At 37.5% G+C, this 25,899-nt stretch overlaps 1 protein-coding gene across 1 annotated transcript in view; it reads left to right on the top strand.

The window, feature by feature from the left end:
* The window catches only part of ARHGAP42 (Rho GTPase activating protein 42), a 277,788-nt gene that overhangs the window by 63,056 nt on the left and 188,833 nt on the right, over positions 1-25,899 (top strand). The window contains exon 2 of the mRNA XM_077766719.1: positions 10,765-10,860. Within this exon, the coding sequence (XP_077622845.1) occupies positions 10,765-10,860 (96 nt within the window). The remainder of the gene's footprint in view (positions 1-10,764; positions 10,861-25,899) is intronic.

Here is a 25,899-nt window from a genome sequence, read left to right as displayed (position 1 = left end):
ACTAAATCAATTCTTATCTGGAATTGATTTTTGCCAGTCCTGGAAAAGCCTTAGTTTACCTTTCCTAAATCCTCTCAATTCCTGCATTCTAATGTGTTTATTGTTAACTTCCTACTTTTAAGACCCTGTGCTGGCTGCAGTAAAGACTAGAGAGATTCTCTGCCCTCCACAGGCTTACTGTTTGGTGAGGGTTATGGGACTTGGACACAGATATGTATTAATAATAGAATGTAGACTTGTAGGGTATATCAGTAGACATCAAAAAGGCAGTATATTACAATAATGTAGTACTTCTCAAATTTTTTTACTAGAGAAGGCGAAAAATATACCCTTAATCTGAGGACACAGCCCAAACTGACTGTCTTGATGGAAATAACAAAAATTAATTCACATGACTCTTGCTTTACTCACAATATGTACTTGTTCTTATTAAAAAAATTTAGTGTTTATTTATTTTTGAGAGAGTAGACATGTGCGAGCAGAGGAGGGGCAGAGGGAGACAAAGAATCCAAAGCAGGTTCTAGGCACTGAGCTGTCAGCACAGAGGACAAGGTGGGGCTTGAACTCACAAGCCATGAGATCATGACCTGAGCCGAAGTTGGATGCTTAACTGACTGAGCCACCCAGGCGCCCCACAATATGTACTTAAAAGAAACGTGGAACAGGATAAAAGTAATGAGGTTCCATCTCCCCAATTTTCTGGTAAAAGTTACAACACCAAGAAGATACGCTAAAATTATCCATGGCTTTGTGAACTCTTGACATACTATTGTGTACCATAAAGCATGTCAGTATTTGGTATCTGTAAACCAGCAGATGTTTACTCTGGCTGGATTATTTACAGTGGCTTTTAGATTAATCTAGAGAGGTAAGTCTTAATGTTGCTTCAAAAATACTGAAGGAAGCTACATGCTGCATCCTCAAATATAGCCAGATGCTCTTTGAGGTATGATGAAGCTTCACAGTAGAGCTTTGAGTACTTTATTTGAAGACATTTGAAGGTCATAACAGAAAGTGAAAGGATATTTCCAGCATGGGGAATGACTTCATGGATGTTGAGAGAATTCAAGTTTAGAGTGGTTTGTTTGGCAGGCATATTGAGGATGCAAAGTAGCTTGAGAAAGAAGATGTCCTAAAAAACCTAGAAGAAAGATGATATGCTTGGATTGCATGGTAGGTAACAACTTAGTGTGGTGCTTTGAGAAGGAAATTAACTAGTCCAATTTTACCACAAACCTGTTTAGTGTATGATACCAAGAAGGGGATGATTGAAACAGTAAGCTTTAAGAGTTAGCAATAGGTTGCCATGTGACATGAAAGGTAAGGTAACAGTAAATACTCTTCCCAAGTCATTGTCTTTGATAGATAGAATACTTCAGGTAGTCAAAAGAAAAGTGAGCTGGAGGTGAGGTAGAACACTAAAACACTTCACATTGCTGCATCTGTTCATCAGAATGTAAGTTGTAGATGCCTGGCAAGTAGTGCAAAATGAGTGATTGTACTAGAGAGAGGTCATGGGTGGGATAATACACCATCCAGGAAAATGTGCCAGGCCATTTTGTGTTTCTGGGAAGCTTTGGAAACCTGCAAAGTTCTCCATGTCAGTGTTTTTTAATCTAAATTTTAAAAATGCAAGGGGGATATTTTATTCAATTTTGCTTGGAAGTGCAGCATTCAGAGTTAAATCACCACTTTGGGGCTTCCTGTATATAAATATACAGTAGTTTTTAGCGTTTACTCATTTTTTGAGAGACAGAGAAATAGAGTTTCAGCGGGGATGGTGCAGAGAGATACAGAGACACAGAATCTGAAACAGGCTCCAGGCTCTGAGCTGTCAGGGGCTGGAACCCACAAACTGTGAGATCATGACCTGAACATAAGTCGGCCGCTTAACCGACTGAGCCACCCAGGCGCCCCAAAAAAAGTATATAGTACTTTTTGAAAGAAAACAAAGTTTTGGGGTAAAACAAGGTGACTAAGGACAAACCCTCCTGAAGGAAAGTGTGAGGAAGAGAAAACTCAAAGGCAACAAAGGAATGCTTATTGAGGAAGTGAGAGAGTCCTGAGAAACTGCAGTGTGCCATTGTTTCCTTACCCTTCCTTTTTCAAGTTTTTTCCCCCAGGGTAGGAAGATGGGTGGTTTACTTCATCCTTTGAACTTCCTATTTTTAACTTTACTTCTAGTAGCAGTGAAGTCTTTGTGGGTTTTTGTTTTTAATTTTCATGGAATTTGTAGCTTTATTGAAACTGTGGATAAAATCTGCCGAACTACTGGTTCCTGTTTTTAGGTTGGAATCTTCTGGAACTATTTGCCAGACACACATCACTTATAGGATTACAAACTGGTCTTAGAGGCCAGCGCCACTATTTATCTTCGCTGAAGCTATTCTTAAGATAGTAATTTAATTCATAGGCTAAATGTGTTATGCTTACAATGAAATTATTTCATAGTCTGCATTTGCCATCTTAGTGAATAGTGGTTTAATAGTTAACATTTGTTGAGAACTGGTATTTCAAGTTTGTTCTGTTCTGTACCAGACACTGTGCTAAGCTAGTTTCATGTAATATTCATGACAGTCTCGAAAGGATTTATTGTCTTTCTTTTGTACATGTGGAACCTGAGATTCAGAGAAGTTAAGTGCTTGCTCTAAGACATATTGCATGCAGTAGGTGGAGTTCTCAGGATTGGTGACCACGTCTGTTCCACTCACGTGCACACTTAATTCATGACATGAAAGAATGATTGATTCTAATAAAGGACTTCTTCCCAGATCTGAGCAACATTCATCACATAAGACTTTATCACTGAAAACAGATGCTTTGACTTACACTGCATGCCACAAAGGTACATGTATCCAAAACAGGATGCAGAAATAATACCCTGAATCTGGCATAAAAATGAATGAAGCCATCTCAAGCTAGACCAACTTTATAGTGCCAAAGCAATGTTGTTCCTTTCGCAAATATAGCAATTTAATTTAGTGGCCTAGAGTAGTCTGTTCTTTTTGCATTTCCAAAGGGATGAAGAATGGCATCAGTGCCCCATTGCCCTCTGATTTTTTGTGTCCACTGATCTGTGAATATGGCTATTGCTACATGTAACAGCATTTCTCAAGGCCAGCAAAGAAAGAAAACTGCTTGATCCCATTACTGTAAGTCACTCATTTTCACTTTAGATCAACATACATATATTGAGTGATTACTAGTACTAAGCTTTGTCCTGGACCTTCTTTATGAAGACTTTTCTTTAATTGTTAATATCGGACAACCAGTATTTTCTAAGCATTTATGTAAACTGGGAAATAACAAAGTGAGCATTTAAAAGTTTGTTTAAATAAGAGCCATAGAAATGATTTTTATTGACAAGTTCTCATTGCATTTTTATAATACTTCACCACACCTAGTGTTCTTTTCCTCTGACTTTTCTCCATCTATCAGTCTGAGATTTGTGGCTCTCAGAGAGAACACTAAAAACATAACTACAGGTGTTAAAAACCCGGGCTTAGTTGATAATTCCTGGACATATTCTGCTGTGTAGTGTTCAGTATATTTTCTAGTAAGTTAAGGCTTCCATTTATACTCATGTATATTCTCAGTACCATAGCTTTTCAGTAATTGATCTATAGTGGATTTTTATATTAACACATTGGTGTACACTTCTGTCTCTCTGGTCCCTCTGGTTTCTTTTGAGTCTGCTCTCTGTTGGGCATTATGAGCAAAATGAGATGAAGAATATATACCTACCTTCAAAAAGCTTAACACTTAAATTATTATTCAGTTATCTTGTGGCATTAGAAAGTGTAAAAGCGCTGTGTGTTTCCTTTGGATTCCCTCATGGCATTTCATAATGACCATCTAATGTATGTTTGCTGCTACCTTATTCCATGCTAATGAGCATAGCTAGCTCTAATGTATAGTTCAATACTTGGAGTCTTACTATTTTAGAGTTTATATAGCAGATAAAGGCTTAGTAGATGTTGTGAAAGGACATACCTCCCTGGTTTTAATGCCTGTTAGTATTTGGGAATTAGCTGTGATATGTAGCAGAGAGAATCTCAAATTGGGGAGCAGAAGACCTGTCCAGATTAGAGCCCAGCTCTTCTTAGACTTTGGGCTAATCATTACTTACATTTTCAGAGCAGCAGCCCTCATTTTTGTGTGAGAATTAGGAAAAAATATGTAAGAGCTTTGAAATAATAAAACATCTTATCATTATTGTGAATGTATATCAAAATTTCTTGTAAATAGAAAAACTTTTTATTTACTTTTTATTATTTATGATTATTTTTGTAAAGTTGACACCCACGTTTTATCAGTGGTTGAGAAAGCCACATCAGGGGATTGCAAGAGTAGGTAGAAGGGAAGGTGAAATGCATCTGTAAAGTTGAAAGAATTCATCTACCTTACGGAAATTCATGCTTTCAGAAAATGAGCTCCTCTGTATAAGAATGGTGTTGGATACTTGGATAGTATTTGCAGATGGTAAAACTTCCAACCTTTATTATGCTATTTAAAACAGGATGAATAGATTAGGTTTATGGATAACAGGGTAAAAGGTAAAAGAGAGAAAGCATAGCAAGTGAGCCACAACATGTAGTTGAAAATATAAGAGGAGATAATGCTAAACTGGAAGGGATCAGGAAAGGCTATCTGGAGGAAATGGGGGCTTGAGAGAAGTCTTGAAAGAGACCATGGAGAAGAGTATGTCTCTAGAAGGTGGGATAATGATATAAACATAGGTACAAGAGACTGGATGTTTGTTTAAAAAAAATTTTTTTTTAATGTTTTTATTTCTGAGAGAGAGAGAGAGACAGTGTGAGCAGGGGAGGATCAGAGAGAGAGGGAGACACAGAATCTGAAACAGGCTCCAGGCTCTGAGCTAGCTGTCAGCAGAGAGACTGATGTGGGGCTCAAACCCACGAACTATGAGATCATGACCTGAGCCAACGTCGGACGCTTAACCGACTGAGCCACCCAGGCGCCCCTGGATGTTTGTTTCTAGTGTTAACCAGTACCCTAGCTTGGTATGAGTCTTGATAGGTGTGGTTGTATAGGTAGGTAGAAGATGCCTTTTGGAAGATTCTGTACATTTTGTAAATTTGGCCATGCCTAGTGTGTTGTCAAATCTTTTAAGTCTCTGTTTTCATTGATTCTTCTGAGAATCTGCATTCAGTCTTCACCAATGCACTCAAACAGAACTGATTGTGTTGTGGTGGTGGTGGTGGTGGTCGTCGTCTTCTTCTTCTTCTTTCTTCTTTCTTCTTCTTCTTCTTCTTCTTCTTCTTCTTCTTCTTCTTCTTCTCCTCCTCCTCCTCCTCCTCCTCTTCCTCGTTCTTTTAATTTTTACTTATTTATTTTGTGTGTGAGAGAGAGCGAGCAAGTGGAGGAGGGGCAGAGAGAGGGAGATGGAACCTAAGCAGTCTCTGTGGGTCAGCACGGAGCCTGATGTGGGGCTGGCTCAAACTCACAAACAGTGAGATCATGACTGAGCTGAAACCAAGAGTCAGACACTTAACTGGGCCACCCAGGCACCACTAATTGTGCCTTCTTGTTTGCTACCTTTCTTTATGTGCAGAGCAGTGTGGCAGTATGGTTAATTGGGGATTCCGGAGCCAGCCTTCCTGGGTTGAAAATCTGGTTCTGTTATTTACTAGCTTGTATGAACTTGGGAAAGTCGCTTAACTTGTTTGTGCCTCAGTTTTTTTTATCTGTAAAATGGGAGTGATCATATCTGCTTTTTGTGGCTGTTTTGATAATTAATGATTTAATTTGCATTAAGTGCTTGGAAAAGTATCTAGCAAGTAGTAAGTACTATCCATAGTGATGGTGTTATTTGTTTTTAAGTTTTATGTATGTATGTATGTATGTATTTTGAGAGAAAGAGAGAGTGAGAGGGAGGGAGAAAGAGAATCCCACGTAGGCTATGTGCTGTCAGCTCAGAGCTGCAGGGCGGGGCTCCATCTCACAAACCCTGAGATCATGACCTGAGCCGAAATCAAGAGTTGGATGCTTAACTGACTGAGCCATCCAGGTGCCCCTCTAGTGATGGTGTTATTAACCTCTGTAAGAGACTTTGTTAATTGACCTATGATGAGATTTATTTATATGCCCCCTGGTCCTATTGGACTGTGCCCTTTTGGAGGAAAGGATTTATCTTATTTTTACCTTTGTGTTCCTGTTGCTTTGTACTGTCTGCCTTCTGCATGGGAGTGTGAGTATAATTCTACAACACATAGGTCTGCAACACGTTGCTCCTGTGAGTCGTATGTCCAGTCTCCGATCAACTGGGTTTCAGGAAGAACTGCCTTATACCAGTAGACTGGCTGGTTGTTCATGCTCTGACATAAATATAGCTCACTTCCATAGGTAACATTGTGAAAACAATTCCATTAACATTTCTAAAGTAAAAGGCAGCTCTTAATGTATAAGAAGAGTTATAATTATTTCCTAAGTGTGTTTTATTTCTCTAATGAAATGAAGTTTCAGTGTTTCATTAGCATCATCTAATCATGGGTTCTATAGGTTAACTCTTTGATATAAAAACATTGCTGACTAATTAAAGCCTAGTGTAATCTCTTCCGACTTAATGTGAATACATGTGAAGACATCCTGGCTTAACTTGCAGGTTAGGCAAATGGAAAAGATATCGTAAGGGTGGTACTTAAATGACATCTCTACTATGTACAGTCTTGCTTGCTAGTAAATGTTATTCCTCTATGTTCACCTTAGAATGTGACCAGGCAGCTCTGACTGGGATCTTTTTCTTGTTTATTCTCAAGTTCTAATAGCTGGGTAGAAATAGGGAGAAAGAGACACTTTTGCCTAAATTAAAACTCTCTGTCATATTTTATACACTTGATCTTTCTTTTTGTATTTAAGAGAAAATGTAGGTTCTTATCATTATACATTTTTATAGTTTAAAATTCAACAATAGAATTTTAAAAATTAGGTTTTAATCAATTTCTGTTCTATGCATCTGGCCATTGTTTAGAAAATGTAGACAGTTAGGGAATAGTGTGTTTCACATGGCTTCAAGTCATTTGAAGGTGTTATGCTTTCTAGTTCAGAGGGACATGGAGCCAAGATTAAAACCTGTGAGCTGGATTCCTCATTTTGCAGAGTGATCAATATTACTGGCAGAAAACATAATAAATTCTTTACCTTGGTAATATTTTTGACCTGATTATTACTATGGTTTTTAGAAAAGGAGAACAAATAAAAGAAAAATCAAGAACCCAGACACTTGAAGTTGAAAATAAGTCCTATTTTGGACTTCCCTTTATTTTTGGAATTGTTATCTGACTTAACTTGAGAACAAATTTTTTTAAATGTAATCCTGTCTTGTTATGCTTCCAAAGGGCTATGGAGAGATCATTTGTGCATTTTTTCATTCTAGTGTTGAAATAGACACATATCTCTTACTCAGAAATACTGAATAATCAGGTTGTCTCTGTCATGGCCCAGTTGCAGTGCAGTAAGAGAGAATTTGAAACTGCTATCAACAGGTGGTTTTCTTGGGCACTTTCCAAGGTTATCTAAGGTCTAATAGCTGCTACCTTCATTCTTGAAACATTTTTTTTTTCTTTTCTAAAATGTTTACATGGAAATAGCCAACACTTTTTAAATGCTTAACATTGTGCCAGACACTGTTCTAAGTTCTTCATCTATATTTAACTCATTCACTCCTCACAGTAACCCTGAGAGACACGTTCTGTTCCATTGAACAGATGAGGATACTGAGGTACAGAGAAGTTAAGAAACTTGCCCACAGTCATGTCACTGATTGATTGGTAGAGGCAGGAAATTAACCCAGGTAATCCACTTCTAGAACTCACACTCTCAATCACGTGGCCATATTGATAAGAGTAGCTGGTAAGGTGGGCCTCTGTGTTCTTGTCTTGGAACAGGCATTATTCTAGTGCACCCACTGTGATGTCTCTGAAAGGAGAAAGCAGCTTACCTTTCTTAGTGAAGGAGCAAGGCCATGGGAAATGAAGAATAGTTCAGGAATAAATGGTCGGTGGTGGGGTATAGTGTCAGAGTTCCTTTCGACTAAGCTTCCAGATAGCTCATTGAATTTATTTGAGGGGAAACTCAGAGGAACTAATGGTGAGGAGGGTAGAGAAGGAAAGATCTCTCTTACAGAGTTCGTAAACGCCCTGATTCACCCATATATACCACCCCTCATCTCAACTCTGCTGTAGGAATTGCATCTGTGACTTCAAATCCATTTTACCATAAGCCCTTTATATTGTACATAGACAAATACAGGGACATTAAATGGAAAGCTTTCCCTGTCTCAGGGAGAGTACTCACATCCAGCTTAGCTTAAAATATCCGAGGAGTCTACTTTCTTTGTCTTCTCATAGCATTTGATATAGGTGTTAGGATTTCTCTACCCATAGCCAGAGCTGTGCACTGTCAGATAAATGCATACTTTTGCACAGTGCCCTTCTGCCTGGAAGGCCAGTCAACTTTCCCACTTTTATGAGCTGGACTTGAATGATAATAACTGGTGCCACTTATTGAGTTGCCTAGTATGTATCAGGTACATACTTCATTTAGTCTTTAGATCAACCCTGTGAGATCGGTATTAATATTCTATTGTAAAGATAAGAAAAATGGTTTTTGGGAAGGATGAATGATTGTTCAAGGCCTCAAAGGTAATTGGCAAAGTCTAGTTCTAATAAAGCGTTTGTTTTCTCATTGACTAATAATTCATTAAGAAGGCTCTCTTCATCTTTCTTCCTGAAAGCCCAATCCAGGGACATTCTTGAGCTGATAGAACTTTCTCTCTTAAATTGAAAGTACCTCTCAAGCAGAATATGTAGCTGGCCCAAGGTTTTAGGCCCCTTGTGAAAAGAGGTGCTATCTATGAGTAGCATCATCTTTCCAGAGAATAATATGGTTTTGTTTTTTTCTTTTTTCAAAAAAATCTGTCTCATGTGTGTATTTTGATTTTTTTAAAGCCTCTTTGAAGCTTGAGGCCTGTCATCTTCATACTTGTATTTGTTCAGGGTGTTGGTAAGTTCTTTGGGTCACAGTGACACAGAAAAGTGACCTTAATGTTTGAAGATCTGTTTATTCGTTAGTACTTACATTGATAGGTGCTTAGGCTTTCCTGAATGGTGGGTTACCACAGTAAGTCCTGACGTCATATCTAGGCATAGGGCTAGAACAAATGTTCTCTTAAAGAAAAAGTTATGCTGACACTGGCTAAAATGTTAAGGAGGACTTTATTCAAGACTGCTAAAGGTGTCAAGCTTATCACACACAATAGGGGAGAGAGAGCATACTCTACCCTGAAAGCAGCAAGAACAAGTGGGGATTTATAGCCAAGGAGCAGGCTTGGGGCCAGGATAGAGAGGGTGTTGGTGGATAGAAAATTTATTAGGAGGAGACATCAAAGGTAGTAGGATTCTTGGTGAAGTCAGGTGAAGGACTAAATAGGTAGGGGATGAAGATTTTGGTCGGGTATCCAGGGTGGGGAATTCTTTCTAAACTGACTTGGCAAGATTCTTGCTAAAACTGAACTATGTAGGCCGAGTGAGGACTGAGAGCCAAGGTAGAAGCCTAGACAAGATGAGGGCTTGGATGAGCCTGACTAAACACTGGTTAAGGAGAGAGTCTTTGTTGGGTCCTGTTGCTTAAATTAAATGTAAAAGTTCACGTATTAGACTTGAACCCATGGGAGATACCACTAAATGAAGTGTATAGTGAATTCCAGAAAAATGTTTTCCTACTGGCATAGACTTCTGTGGAAAGGTTAGTATGGACAATCAGAGTAGCTCTGAGTGGTGTGACCTTTAAAGCCTCCATGATGCTGCACTGTCAGATTGATTTATAATTTTACTTAAAAAATTTATATATTGTTTATTAAATGCCAGGCTCAGTTTGAAATCCTTTGCAAATATTAATTTACTCAATCCTTGAAACAACTCTATGGTGGTTACGCCATTATTATTCACTCTTTACAGATGAGGAAACAGAGGCTCAGAGGAGTTAAATAATTTGTCCAAGGTCACATAGCAAATACTTGGTAGGACTTGGATTTCCACCCAGGCAGCCTGGCTCCAGAGTCTGCATTCTTAATCACTCTGTTAGGCTGTATCCTAGGGATTTACTTCTCATTATTCTGGGCTTTTCTTTATTCTCTCCAGGAATAAAAAATTCTTCTGGATTTAGTCACACTGTGGACTTTGTTCAGGCTAAAGCCTGGTTTGAAGAACATATTTAGCTTGAGGTCCCCTAAAAATTACAGGGTTATTAGTAAATAGCCTTTCAGGTGGCCTTTCACCTTAGCAGATCTAAATCAGTAGTTTATTGGTTAAAAACACATTCCCTCCCTGTTCTATAGTCTGTATATTGGTGAGCCTTTCTAATCAAAGTTTGGCTGCTTTCCCCTCCCTTTCACCCCACCCCACCAGCGATCTTAGTAGCATTCTTTTTTTTTAATGAATGCTCCATTTATAGGGAGTGAATGGTAGTTCTTTCATAAAGGCTTTGGGAATTGGCTTCCAGATAATACACAACTGGCACCAAAACTTTCTTAGAGGGACAAATCCCCAGTGAACAGAGAATATCCAGTTCCTAAAATAATTCTTTAGCAGTGTCTTTAAATTCTGCTTAAATTTATCAAGCTGGTATTTTAAAAGGTTCTGGTAAATATAGTACTAAAATTGGAGTTATATAATAATACACATGGAAACTCTAGTATCCCATGGTATCTTCAACTTATGATTTTGTAAAACTTTTTAATTGCAGATCTGTCTATGGCGGTACAGAAATTTTCCCAGTCACTGCAAGATTTCCAATTTGAATGTATTGGTGATGCTGAAACAGATGATGAAATTAGTATTGGTGAGTACTACTGTTCTTTAATATTCTACCTAATTTTAAAAGTCCTACTTCAGACAGTGATTTCATTGAAATGAAACAGATTCACATACCCAAATACTAAACATGTAAAATATTCTGACTTTAATAAAGGTATTAGAGGGGCGCCTGGGTTGCTCAGTCGGTTAAGAGTCCGACTTCGGCTCAGGTCATGATCTCACGATTCATGGGTTCAATCCCGGTATCAGGCTCTGTGCTGACACCTAGCTCAGAGCCTGGGGACTGTTTCAGTTTCTGTGTCTCCCTCTCTCTCTGACCCTCCCCTGCTCACGCTGTCTCTCTCTCTCTCTCTTTCTCTCTCAGAAATAAATTAAAAATATTTTTAAAAATTTTAAGAAATAAAAATAAAAGTATTAGGGCAATATTTGGTTATTGTAGAGGAGAATATTGTAAATTGTTTAAAAATTCAACTCTAGTTTTTTTTCCATAAGGAAATTATTTATTTATTATTCTATAATTTAGCTTATCCCTTTGATAAGAGGTGGAAAACAATGTTTGTCTCTGTCTCAAAGTGCATCTTTCACCCAAATAAATACATATTAGACATCCACTATTAAATATACAAGGCACTGGTTTTAAGAATTATTTTACTTTTTAAAAAAAATGATACTGGTTTCTCTCTTTTAAAAAAAAAGTATTCTTCTTTTTAAATTTTATTTTGGAGAGAGAGACACATGGAGAGTATTCAAACAAGGAAGAGGGGCAGAGGGAGAGAGAAAAAGAATCTTAAGTAGGCTCCATGTTCATACAGAGCCCAGTGTGGGACTTGATCTCATGACCCTGGGATCATGACCTGAGCTGAAATCAAGATAAAAAACTGAACTGACTGAGGCACCGAATTTTAAATTAAAAAAATTTTTTTCTTTAATGTTTATTTATTTTTGAGAGAGAGAGAAAGAGAGAGCCCGCGCGCGCGCGCGCGCGCACACACACACACACACACACACACACACACGCGCATGAGTGGGGGAGGGGCAGAGAGACAGAGACAGAGACAGAATCTGAAGCTGGCACCTGGCTCTGTGCTGTCAGAACAGAGCCTGATGCAGAGCTTGATCTGACGAACTGTGAGATCATGACCTGAAGTCAGATGCTTAACCAACTGAGGTTACCCAGGCACCCTATCATTTGATTTTTTTTTAACATGAGTATTTGTTTATAAAGAAAGAAATCAGTTATGATATACTAAACCGGTATTATTATAGGATATATAGAACAGTACTGAAGATCAAGAGACTTGAGCCTTAATCCAACTTTGCCTTAATTCAGCAGTCTGACTCTAGGAGCATACCCATTCCTGATTCAGATGTTTTATTTCCCATAAAATGAGGAGGTTGGGTTATGTAATCTCTGAAGTTTTATCTGTATCTGAATTACTGTTTGAAGATCAGATTCATATAGCATTCCTTTTCCCTACATTTTAACAATCACTACTTAACAATTTGTAGATGGTGGGTCCATTTGAGGCTGAATTAGAGATATGTCACATGATCAAAAGACTGTGTAGAATATGTACATTTTAGAGGATAATACTAAATGTACTCATCTTCCAGGTGTAAAAATAGAATATTACATGTGTTTCGAACAGTTATTCTCAAAGTGTGATGTATATATGAAATAGCTAGAGATCTTATGAAATGCAGACTCTGAGGCAGAGGATCTCAGGTGGAGTATGTGATTCTACATTTCTAACAGACTTAAAGGTGATACTGACATTGCTGGTCCATGGATCACACTTTGAGTAGCAAGTTTTTATAAACCTTGACATGCCCCTCCACAATCACATTCCTCTCTTTCCTCTACTATTTCTTTTTCTTCATTGTTTTGTCAATTATATATGTATTCATAAACAGTATATTTTTATTTTTGAACACCTAAGTAGCAAGTCCAAACTTGCTTGTTATCCCCACCAAAAAGAGGCTCTCAGGGAGAAGATAACGCTGAATGAGTTTGATTCATTGTGTGGCTTTAGCTTGCCTACATTCACAAAAGTTCCTTCTGGAGAAATCACTGGCAGAATACAGAGTTCTTCAACAAGCCCTTGCTACATGTGGGATTTGCATTATGCATACAAAAGGGTGATCAAGGTGGCAGTCTTTCAGAGGGGCTGTGCCAGGTGGTCACTTTATTGGCTTTCTCCCTTAGGGGTGTTACTCTGAGGGGTGTGTAGAGGTAACTGGTCTCTTGAAATCATCAATGACTCCTCCGCCCTCAGTGCTGTGATGAAAAGTAGCTGAGCCATGTAGAAGAAAAGTGAAGACTGCCACATGGGCCTTAACAACATGACTTCTTTTCCTCTTTGTGATCTCAGTGATCATGCACTACTGGCCATTGGAACAATGGTTGTCATTTTTGTGTAACACTTCTTGACATTTGTGTCATAAATGTCTGGTCCCCAACATAGGCTTTGTGATGCACACCTGGCCAAAAAGCCTAGATTATATTACTAAAATACTACTATATTAGCATTATTATTTAGAAAAAAATAAAACCCACATATTTATGTAATACCATTTATTTTCACTTAGTAATGCAGTTGTAGTTGAAAGAAGGCAGAGGCCTGATCTGTCTTGTCTTTTTTAAAAAGCACTTTCGCTTTAGCCCCTGACCTAGGGCCTGACTCACAGTAGACCCTTAAATTGTTGAATAAATGACATAATTTTCCTTATAAACTTTAACTTTTTTACTTATATATAGTATATATAAGTAAAATATAGTATATATATATGTAAAATTTGTTTTCTTTTAAAGAAGATTATGTTAAAAACTTTGGGTTTTCATAGATATTATGATTTTTAATGATTTCATGACTTCGAAATAAAATATTCCATAAGGTTGATATACAAAAACTTATGAAATAAATTCTAAAACATTCAAGTTGCTTGTAGTTTGTCTTGCTAAAAAATACAGTAAATATATTTCTGCATATTTCTCTTAATTTCCATTAAACTTCTCACTTACAATACCTTCTTGAAGTCACAAGTAACTGCAGAGGTAGGGTTTTTAAATAAATGCCCTGCAGCATTTCAGGCAAATGTTAGGTGATTTCCCCAGGTTGTGGTGAATTTGATATTCATCATTGGTCTGCTTGTCTCTTTCCACTTAGGCTAAATAGATGTTGTGGCTCTTGCAGATTAGATTTGAAACGTGTGATTTGATCAGTAGGTGACGATTTATTATAGGCAATGAATAGTGGATCAAACTCTAGTGTTTTGAGGGCTTTAAGGAGTTAGAGAAAAGATTGGGGGATAGAAGATGAAAGGTATGTAGGGAAAGATAGAATATTGCTTGTTGCTTTCAATCAGGAGACTTATGTAGCTCTTATTATTGGGAATCTGAGTTAAACATTAATGCTTTATTAGGAAAACCTAACTTAGAGCAAAAAGTAGTTTTAAAAAATTATAAGAAACACATAAAGTAAAAATATAGATATGTTTGCATATCCTCACCATCTAGCACTTTTTATCTGAGCCTAAAGATAGAAATACATTCTAAACATTTCAAAATAACAATGTAATAAAGACTTGAATAACTATTCCTAACCTGAAGGAATGATGAGGATATTGCAAGCTGTTGTTCCAAGGATAGTAACCTAGGAATGTATCCCTGACATTGTTGGGTAAGGCTGAAGTGGATGCAGTGCAAAGAACTATCCTTACCCTCCTCCCTCAGTTTATTTTTATTTTTCTCATCAGGTTTAATTCTACATGGGAAGGTACCTAGTTTCAGCTTTGTTTAAAATAGCTTGTTGAAGCCTCAGTATCAGCCTCTTACTCCTCTGGTTTAGTAAAAGTAATGAAATAGGGACAGCTGTGACTTGTAGCATTGAGTAATGGCACGACACTCTCAGCCAGGGAAGTTTTGAGACTTACCAATGATGTAACCACTAAAAATGATGACTTACAAAAACTCCTTTTTTTTTATAAGCAAGCAACGTCAATGAAAAATAACTTGTAAAGTCAAGACATTTGCAGACTTTTTGTTTGTGAGTTGTGGTGGGAATGGGTGGGAAGGTGGTAGGAAGATGTATAAGATGTATGCTTTCAATGCGCTTACGGCAGAATAGGGGAAAAAACAGATTTTGAGCAAAGTAAGGAAAAGAATATGCTGTTTCCATATCAATATAATTACCTAATTTGTGGAAGCTGTTCTGGGAGGTTTTTAGATGTGTACGCCTGTATCTGGCCTGTAAGTCAGTCCCACTCTTCATGTGTCCCCTTCTGCACCCACCCTTTTGGCCTTGTGCTTGCGGGAGTTCTTTTTGTTTGTTTGTTTGCTTTTCAGTGCTAGTGAGACATTGCTGACTTGGAAGGGAGCAAAATGTAATTAGTTGTCTGGGACCCAGTCTGGAATTTCTCAGGCTCAGAGGACAGGTCAGTTGTTTCCAGAATTGAAGTCCCAAGCAAGACAGCATCCTTGAACTATCCCTTTAGTGCCCTCCTTTCCATTTAAGAGCAGTGTGAGGTCATTACTCCTCTTCTCTAAGGATAAGTGAACTGCACGTGAGCTTTTGATGGCTCCCTTTTATCTTCCAATTACAGTGCTAGCCTAGTGGGAAGCAGCAGCCTGTTGAATCCATCCAACTTAACTTCTCACAGCTGCTCTAATTGCCTGCTTTGTATACTGCTTTAGTTTTTGAACTAAGTAAAGACCTTGAGTTAGGAGTAAGAAGTTCACCAGCTGGACATTTGGGGCTTAGAAACTGGTGAGGGAGGGTACAGAGTGATTACAAACGGGTGTAAGATTCCATCCTTCTTAAATAATAATATGGGTAGACCAGACACAAAATGTATCATCATTTAACTGTATTTACATAGTAAGTAATATGTGTGTAAATGCAAAAAAACAATGCCTAACTCATCAGTCCTGGTGTGAAGACGTGCATGGAAATTGATAACTTCCAAAGTCATGTGTCTGGCCTTAAAACCTTACTAATAGGAAATAAAGGCTATCTCTATAAAAAATAAAATAGTATCCTTTAAAAAACCCTGTATACACTGGCTCATTCAAACAATAGAAGCTTAAAGTTATTACTGTGAATCTGCCTATGAGACAGATTGGTTTGCTAGGTGAATTTAGCACATGAGCATATAGGGTAATAAAAAGCTATAAATCTTAGTGTATCACTTCAGAATTTATATCCATACCAATGTTGGGGATTGAAACTTACTTTGTTTTGTTCCTGTATTTGGTGCCTATAATTTGAAACTGCTTTTAACCAAAGTCTTAAAAGTCTAAATTAAAAATCAGATATTAGTCAGCCTGAGCTAGTGCCAACAAAAATATGAGTCATTAATATGAGGCAGATCTTGTTATTCTATGTAATCTTGGAAACCATTGGAAAGTCCAGTTGCAATTGTGCATAAACAGCTTTGTTAGCAATATTGTATGATGGCCTGTGGTAACTCTCAGGAAAGTTTTGGACAACATGAACCTTGCTCTTAAGAGATTAAACATTTACCAAGAAGGAGAGTCAGTTTGCTAGTAAATATTTTAGGTGGAGACTTCATTCCTTTAGACACACCTAAACAGAAAATTCCTGTGGTAGAGACAGACAACACACAACTACTTGTCAACTAAAGTTATGGCTCCCAGCTCTGAGTGGAGAAATGAGGCCATCAATTAGGTAATTCAGATCAAAGTATATTCGTAATAATTGCTCACATGTTTCTGAAATAACTAATGTGTGTATTCCAGTTCATGTATTTACTGTTTTGAATACAGATACACAGACATAGCAGTAATGATGGTTACTGCTTAATAGTTCTTAGAATGAAGAACTGTTACATCTTTTAAAAAAAACCTTTTACATGGAAACTTGTGTACAAATTATATGTGTATAGATTGATGGATGGTAACTCAAACTGAACCAACTTTTGTATACTCTGTTGTCTGTAGTATGCTCTACATTTTCGATTCTTTCTTGTTCCTTATTTAGGAGAATATGTCAAAAGGTCAGACTAGGACACAGGTTTAATATAGTGACATTTCAGATCAAGGGCTTCATCTTGTCTTCCTGAGCCAGAAGTGCTTTGCCTAGTGCAAATATTTGTTGTTTGATTACCTCTTAGAAGTGTGGCAGTGGCAAAGTGACTTAACTATAAGCCTGAATCACCTTGTTATATACAGACAGGAGCCTGAGAGTGATCACTGATGCCTGCTCAGAGGGTGTGAAGTAGAAGAAATTTTTCAAAGCAGTGGTTGAAATTTTCTTTCTCATTTTCTCTGTTAGGGAAATTACTATGAGGGAATGAATGCATAAGTCTTTTGTCAGATAAATCCATCCACTTCGAGGATGCATCTGTTAAGTCCATTGGAAAGGCACTGTTTAATGCAGTTTTGGAAATGATAAATAAGAATATAGTCCAGGGTGGGAGGCATAGCAGATGGTTTCTTTCATGTGTTTCAAAGGGATTCCTATATAGCATAAAAATACTTTGAGGTAGTAATCTGTATTTCAGGTTAAAAATAATAACTGATATTTTTATAAACCCAGGAAATTACTTAAAAGACCATAAATGATTTTAGCTAAAAAATGATCTATTGTCTTCAACTTCAGCTTCAACTTAAAATAAAATTCAACTTTTAAAGTGAATTATTTATTTTGAGAAGGAGAAGAAACGTGTGTGAGGAAGGGTCAAAGAGAGGAGGAGAGAGAGAGAATCCCCACAACCTTCGTACCATTAGTATAGAGCCTGATGTAGGGCTCGAAGTCATGACCCGTGAGATCATGACCTCAGCCAAAGTTGGACACTTTACCTACTGAGACACTGAGATGCCCCAGTAAAATTCATCTTTTAAAATATTAAATTATGAAATGCTTTCTGGAAAGATTTTCTTCAGAATTTGGTGATGAGCTATAAATATTCATCCATACAGATATTACTAATATTTTAAGGTGGAGTGTGGCCATCAAACTTTTCTTGGGAAAAAATTTGCAAACCAGAGACAGTATCATTACTAACTACAACAGAACTCTTCAAAAAGAGACCTGTGATTTTTATTAAGCCTAGGAAACAGATTACCTTCTCATTTGCTGAATCAAAAGAGAATCTATTACTTATTATAAACCCTCATTACGACTGACTTAAATGTGGTTATATAAATCAGGAAGTCATCTATTAAAGTGGAACATTTCCAAATGCCTAAACTGTTTATACAAATAACATTTTCTTTTGAACTCTGTAGAGGAAGCATATTTTACTTCTTAATGGCTCTCAGTTGGACAATTGAATTACTGTTTTCCACTTTTTTAAAACCACCCTATTTTTGCACCCACACAGAAACCACCCACAATTAAGGATCGACACAGCTGGGAAAGTTGCTTATTTCAGGTGGAGTTCCTGTCTTTAAAAAAAACATGCCACTTGAGAGAGGTTTTCATCATTTTAGCTCTATGTTTTAAAGAATGTGATTTGATTTAATTTGAAATTGAAAGGCTTAGATTTTTAAATTTCAGGCTCTGAGAAACAACCTGAAACATATCACAAGTCACATGTTTCAAAGAAAAAAAAATTTTGCCTTAACTTACTGGTCTACATTAATTCCCTGAAACCCCCCCCCCTTTTTTTTTTCTTTTGTGATCTGCTAAACAGAAAGTAGTTCAGTCTGTTTCACAGAGAACTTTCTTATCTCCTCCAGCAGTTTGTATGCTCTTCGAGATTAGAAAGTTTTACTCACATTTCTATTCCAGCATAGTACTTAAGTGCTTTATATGTAGTAGAGGCTTAGTAAATATTTGGTGCATGAATAGTTCCCCTGCAAACCCTAGTGAACCTTTATAGAAACAAATCATTGTAAGGTACATAAATAGAATTTTAGGGTCATATATTAAAAAATAAAATATATGTATTTGAATATGTCTAACATGATTCTTTTCAATATAGTAATAAACTAAGTTTTATACAGACACATACATACTTTTGCATGTACTTGAGAATCATTTAGAACAAATTTCTTAGTATTTCTGAATATCTCAAACCAGAGCTAAGGATTTTTGTATTCTTTAATTTATTTAGTGTTTATTGACAGTTATGTTAGGTGACTCTGTGCCAGTCCCTGGGGACCTTGTGGTGAAGATAGTTACAACTCTTGCCCTCATGGAGTAAATTGAATTAGAGGCTAAGATGGTAGCAATATACTCCTTTTAAGACAACATAACTTAAAGAAGGATGATTTCAAGGTGAGTGGATAGAGAGGGAAAAGATTTTTATCTATGATTAGTGACTTAGGATAGCTCAAATCCCAGCAAAATGACTAGACAGTGAAGTAAATGCCATAGCCCTATATAACTTGGCATGCAGGAACATATAGTTGAGCCTCATTATTCACAAATTCTGTATTTGTGAATTTGTCTACTCTACAATATATTGGTATTCCTGAAGTCATTACTCCTGGTGCTTTTGTGTTCATGATCATATATAGAGGTGGAAAAGGTGGGATGCTTGACTCAGAGCATTTCCTGTATAAAAGGAATTGCAGTGAGGCAGTCATGGCTAATCAACAACAAATAGGGTTGTTTTTTTGGCTCCTTTGTAACGGCAGTAATCCAAATTGTGTTGAATAAAATTTGAGTAGATTTTAAAGATCTAATATCTTACTGGCTTTATTCAGCGATTTGTGAATCAGTCATCATCCAATCTAGTGGACAGAAAGGAGTTCTGAAGAGCTTGTGCAAGGCAAGAGATTTTTAGACCAAAGTGAACAGGAGTGAAGAAATTGCACTGGGAGCTTGCTGATTGGTTAAAGCAAGGTTACTGTCCTCATATGGAGAAAACAGAAGTTTTGGAGTCGTGTTAGGTAACTTGTACTAAGCAAATAAGCAGAGATTCGTTGAGTTAGGCCTTCTTTTTCTGAGAGAGCAGGTATAGAAACTTAAGTTTTGGTTTGGTAACGTAGGATTTAGCATGAATGACTCCATTGGACCTACGCTGGTTACTCTGACAAGATTAGAGATTAGAGTCAAGAACTTGCTTTTATACTTTTCTTCCATTCTTTTCAGCCTGTCTATACCTGTATTTCCTGTCAGTAAAACTCATTTATTCTGTAAGTACCCGAGTGCCAACTAAGTTTAAGGCACTGTAAAATGCCTTCAGTAATTTATATTTTCACTGGGTGGCCAATATTAAATGAGAAATTACAGTTAAACCACAATTGTCTTGAATGCTATTAAAGCAACGTATATTAGGCTGAGAGAACATACATACTCAACATAGACCAGGTCTGGTTGGGTGAGTGGGAAGATAAGGGAAGGCCACTCTGACAAAGTGATGCTTAAAATTATTCATGGAGAAGTGGTAGGTGAAGGAGGAGCAGGAAGAGCTTCCAGATCTGAGTAAAGGCCTTGAGGAACAAAGATGGAAACCCAAGGGGAAAATGTCATGTGTGAAGGTTATGGGCAGATAAGACCTAATATGTTAGGGGATGTGCAATTTTAACCTAAAGCAATGCAAGGTATTAATTAGAGCAGTGATGTTATATTTGGATTTTAAAAAGGTTAATCTGACTGTCTTATGGAAGATTTAAGAAGGCTGCCCCAGATGACCTTTTTAAAAAATGTTTTACTTGACTGTATCTCTGGGTTTGTGCCTAGGAGAAAATGGGGCATGGATAGCCTGACTTTAATAATGTAATTTACGGGTATGATCCTTTTTTTTTTTTTTTTAATACACTTACATTGACCAACAGAACCACAGTTAGAGTGCATCTTTTTCTTTTTTTTTTTTTTTTTCCTGTGTGAGTAGAATGTCTTAGTAAAATTGATTGGAATAATGTTGGTTGGTTTGTAATTGCAAGCCTGAACCATGAAGTACCCAGAATGTTTTTTTCCCCTAATTTTTTTGCATGATAACATAAACATGTTTTACTGCTTATTGGTAAACATCAGGTACCATAAAGGTAAGTGATGGCCTGCGTATGTGTTAACCACATAGTTTACGGTTTGTTGGTAATTTCCTAGTTTACTTACTGCTCATGTTGAAGATAGTCTGCTTTGAAAACAGCTTTTGAAGATAATATTTTACCTCAGTTTTCTTGGTGTGGAGTAGTTTATATCTTTCTGTTTGGAAGCTGTATTTCTTTAGTACTAGGATGATTCTCGTGCCTTCTTCATGTACATGTGGGGGTGGGAAGGTGGAAAGTTGCACAGATTATTGTTTTTATATATATATTTTTTGAATTAGAAAGTGTTACTTCTGACTTAGAAATGGCTTGGTTTCTTAGAATCCCAAGTTTAGTATCTTAGAATGGAAAGAGACCTTGGAGAATATGGATGCTAACTATCATTTTGCTTTAGAAACAGGTGGAAAGATTTGCTAAAGTCACACTATTTAGAACCTTGATTGCCTGGCTCCTAGGTCAAGAACTTTCACTCTTGGGTTTTTTTTTTTAATTTATTCATTTGTTCATTCATTCATTTGTTCGTTCATTCAGTAAAGCCTTATCAAGTACCTGTGATATGTCAGACACTGTTTTGAGTGTAAAGACACATTGTGCAAAGCAGAAAAATAATCCCGGCCCTAATGGAGGTTTGTCAGAGGAGTTAGATGATAAAATGTATATGTTCACTGTATATTAAGTTAGACTGGTAAGTGCTATAAAAAGAGATAAAAAGGAGATTATTTTAAAAATTAAGTATTTTTAATACAGAGACAGCTAATTTTAAGATCATGGTATTACTGCAAACTGCTTGTATAATGAGCCTGTTTTATCTTCCATTCCCAGTGTCATCAATCACATTTACCTGACGATGAAAACACTGACCTATTTCTAGATTTGAAACCTTGGTGCAAAAGTCATAAAGGTAGAAAATACTTCTGAGGCATGCTAGCTTGTAAGCACTAGATTTTTTTCTGAAGCATTTAAAATGTGAAAGTATTTCTTCACTGCTTCCTTCTGCTCTAGACCATTGGACTTCTTCCCTTGCTTGGGCATATTTAGTCTGTGCACTTGAATGTTCATTGTCTTGATAATGTGCAGTCTTGGGGAAAATGAAGGTGTAATATCCTTTTTAGCTGGAGTACAAGGAATGAGAGCCAGAGAATATCTTAGAGGGCTTTGCTGCATCGTCTAAAGTTTCATTTGCATGCTCTCAAGACACTTAAGGTTTTTGCTTGAAGTTGCCATTTAGGAGGTTTATTCTGGCATCTGTATATGTGATGAATTATAGCATGGAAGTATTTGCCAGAGTGAGTCAAAGATTGCCTTCCTCAGCAAATCTTTTATGGACCAAGAGAGAACATTTCTAAATGTGAATGAAATCACAAAAGTACAGTTTCAGTTTTGACATAAAATGTTTGGACCAGAAAGGCAATAGTTCTAGAAACTGTTTTTGAAATAAGTGCGTTAGGAGACAGGACCTGGACACCCAGGGATTATTGGAAGACTCATTGACAAAGGCAAGGGTGTTCCTGTGAACACTGAAGAGAGATTTGGTGGCTGTGGGGAAGAAGCAGACTATATAGGGAGAAGTTAGAAAGCAACGGAGTTGAGTTTTTTAGGCCTAAAAAAAGAAAGTTGTGCCTTATATACTGATCTAGGAATATGTGGCTGGACTAAGGGCTCTAATTCGGGTAATTTCTCTGACATGGAATTTCAGAATAGTTGCTGAGTCATGATTCTGAGCACTGTGGAGAGAAGAGCTTTCAGGTTATGCTTCATTCTTGGGACTCAAAGATAATGTCTTGTTTCCTCCATAACCATGAAGGCCAAGAGTACTACCTCTGCCATGGAAAATACTGATAAGCTTCATGGAGGGAGTAGAGATAATCTTTACAAATCTTATTAAAATATATACTGTTTTGTATTTAAATATAGTTTTAACTCTTAATTCTTCATGCATTCTCCCCCTGCCTGCCTTCCACCTAAGCCAATAGTTGCCTGTCATCAGAATCAACTATGGGAAGCCTTAAAAATGTGATTCCTGGTCTGTACCCTAGCCTTAAATGAATGAAGGTTGAATCTCCTGGGAGGAGGAGGCTTTACCTATGTGGAGATTCCCTAAGTCTTCACAGGAGATTTAATTTTATGGCAATTCATGATGTCTGATATAAGCTTGTGGAAAACAAGTATTCTCAACAGTAGACTAGTGTTTATACTGAGTGTTTATACTCAATTAACTGAGTGTTAATTGAGGGGAGCTCAATTGGAGAGGGTATTAAAATAGGGAAAAAGTCTATTTCAGAGTTGTGCTTTTTGGATCACCAGATCCCTGATGCACAACATTCTCCCAGTGGAACCACTAATGCTGTAAAAAGACACATGTTTGTACAGAAACCTGATCATTTATTACCACATTGTCCTTCACAGCCTGATAAAAGGTTTTAGTTTATGCAAAACAAACAGGTGTGTACCCTTAGAATGAGAGATGATATTCATGGGCCAGTGTAGATGCTCTACAGATTTCCCAGACATGAAAAGAATCGGCTTTTCAAATTAAAATCACAAAGTGTGACTTAGTTCATGCTGACAGACTTTGGATTGTGTAGAATTCTTTACCACTAACGAGTATATTCATGCAAAGAAACTAATGTGCAATTTACATGCAAATGTGAATAAAATCTTCTTGTAGCCTTATAAAATAGAAGGTAAGAATAACAATAGCTTTATGATATAATCACTATAATACTAAGGAGAATGTGCTTAGTGCTTTAAGCATAGAAAAAAAGTAGTAAAAACAAAAATGTAGTGAGAGCACCAAAGCTGGAGAAGGGACTTCTGACTGGGGATATCAGAGGATGCTTGAATAGAGAGGTTATTTGATCTGGGTCCTAGTGGTTAGGTAAGATACAGCCTACCAAATGCAGGCAAAGGGAAAGCATGGAAATTGGAAACTATAGGAATGTCTAGTAGTTTCAAAGTGCTAAGTTAGAGATTAGAAATAGTAGTATTTCAGGCTAAGATACTTGGAAAGATACCTATGGTCACATACTGGAGGTCTCACGTTGCTTGCAATATGGAGTTTGGATGTTTGGACTCTATTGATAACCTTGAATGGGTAAATAATGACATAATCAAAGGTTCTTTAGGACTTTTATTCTGACCATTAGTACATATGATGAATTAGAGTGATGGAAGCTGGAAAACCAATAATTAGGCTGCTGTAATATGATAGCAGAGATGAAGTATCCTTCTATGGGTATGGAAGAAGGGTAGAGGAGAGGGACCAGCAGTATTTGGTGACTGGATGTATGGAAGGGAGGACTGAGGTTAATCCATCACCTGAGTTCATAACAAAATGGTATTTAGAGCCCATTTATGTGTTTATATATGTGGCAGAGTACCTGAGTGTGGAGTAGAATAATGAGTTCTGTTTCGACACCTGTTAAGTTTTGAGATGCAGACAGAATCTCTAGTAGAAATTCCTGGGAGGTAACTGGACTTGCTCAGTTTCATGAACTGGGGTGGTAGGATCAGTCCTGGAGTAGTGAGAAAGTGGATATATTTCATGTGATTCAAGTGGGTTCAAAGTTTCAGTCTGCAAGTTGTTAGCTGTATGATTTTGGGTATTATTTAACCTCTATCTTTCAGTTTTTATTTGAAAAATAGAATGGTGAGTGAAGATTTGGGTGTTTTACTTGAGATCACCTTGTGAGGTACTGAGGATTAAAGAGCTGTGTGCAGTGCTGGTATATGTGTCAAATAAATCCCCTCCTCCTCTACCAACCCTCAGGTCTCCCTGCTCTTCCTCCTTCATGAGGATAGGAGCATATGGGACTACCTTTGTAGACTTGGGAGGAGGAGAAATAGCTGTGTGGAGAGACTGTGATGATGGAAATGATAGAAATGGAGCTAGAGACGGGAAAGGGGGAGATTAGAAGCTTCATGGGGAGAAAGAGGGCCCCTTTTCTGAGACAGGCAAGTTGAAGAGAATGAATAAAGATAGTGTTAATCAGAGGGTCTTGAACTTCTCTCAGAGAAGCAGGAGGCTAGGCCATCTGGTATGAGTGAGTAAGGGGAAGTTGGGGCTGGGCTCTTGAGAAACAAAATTCTTTTTAGATAGCCACTGTGGGAAATAGAACTAGGAGTAAACTAGAGTTGAATAGAGGGGTTGCCAAAAGGCAAAAAGTGAAGGGGTTAGATAGCTTGAACTCTTAGTGTCCTTGTGGGTGTGTGAATTACAGCAGAGAGAAGGTCACTGGAGGTTAAAAGGTTGTGGAAGACAGAAACTGGATATTGGACAAGGAAGGAAGCGGATGTTGAAGCCTCGGGTGGTGGCAGGAGGATTGAGGGCAAAGGAGGAGTATGAATGGGGTGCCTCCGTCTTTGTGGAATGTGAAGGAGTGATGGGAGGTGGGTTCCTGATAGTGCTAAGGATTGGTGGGGGTTGATAGAAGTGGCTGTCAGTAACAAATTACTGATTGTTCCCTTTAAGGCAGGATATTTGGGGCCTGATTACCCCTTCAGCACAAACAGCTCTGGGACTGTTTACTTTTAAGAATGATAAGCCTGTTCTTTGCTGTAATGTAGCAGGGTAGTACACTGGCATTACCTTCCCTGCCTGCCTCCTTCCTGCCCCCGCTCCTTCCCCTCCACCCCTATTTGGCGATAACGATTTGGTGGAGTATTCTAGTCTATTCCAATAGACTTTGGAATGAAACAATCAAAATGAAGTACCTACTTCTCCACTTACTAGTCATGGCTTGGGACAAATTACTCCAGGTGATGATTGATCCTCTTTTTCTCATCTGCAAAATGAGGATGAAACCTACTCAGTACCTCATATCATGATGTGGACATTAAATGAGGTAGTATGTGTGACATCTCTGCCTCTGGTAGAGGTGCTCTAGAGTGTGTGTGCTCTACATATTGGGTGAAAATGACTTCTGAATTGGGGGTTTTGGCTTTGGGAAACAGGTCAAATACCACTAAAACAAACCAAAATTTAAAACAAGGCAACATCAGAATAACACGTCTTTTCATTTTCTAAAATGTATGGTTAAAAGAAAACAAAAATATGTGACTTGGAGACTGTATTATGCACAACAATTCTAATATTAACAAAAT

The sequence above is a fragment of the Crocuta crocuta genome, unplaced genomic scaffold (genome assembly GCF_008692635.1).
Source record: "Crocuta crocuta isolate KB4526 unplaced genomic scaffold, BGI_CrCroc_1.0 scaffold105, whole genome shotgun sequence".
Lineage (NCBI taxonomy): Eukaryota > Metazoa > Chordata > Mammalia > Carnivora > Hyaenidae > Crocuta > Crocuta crocuta.
The sequence above is the reverse complement of the archived record's forward strand: the minus strand, read 5'-3'. Positions and strand labels throughout refer to the sequence as shown.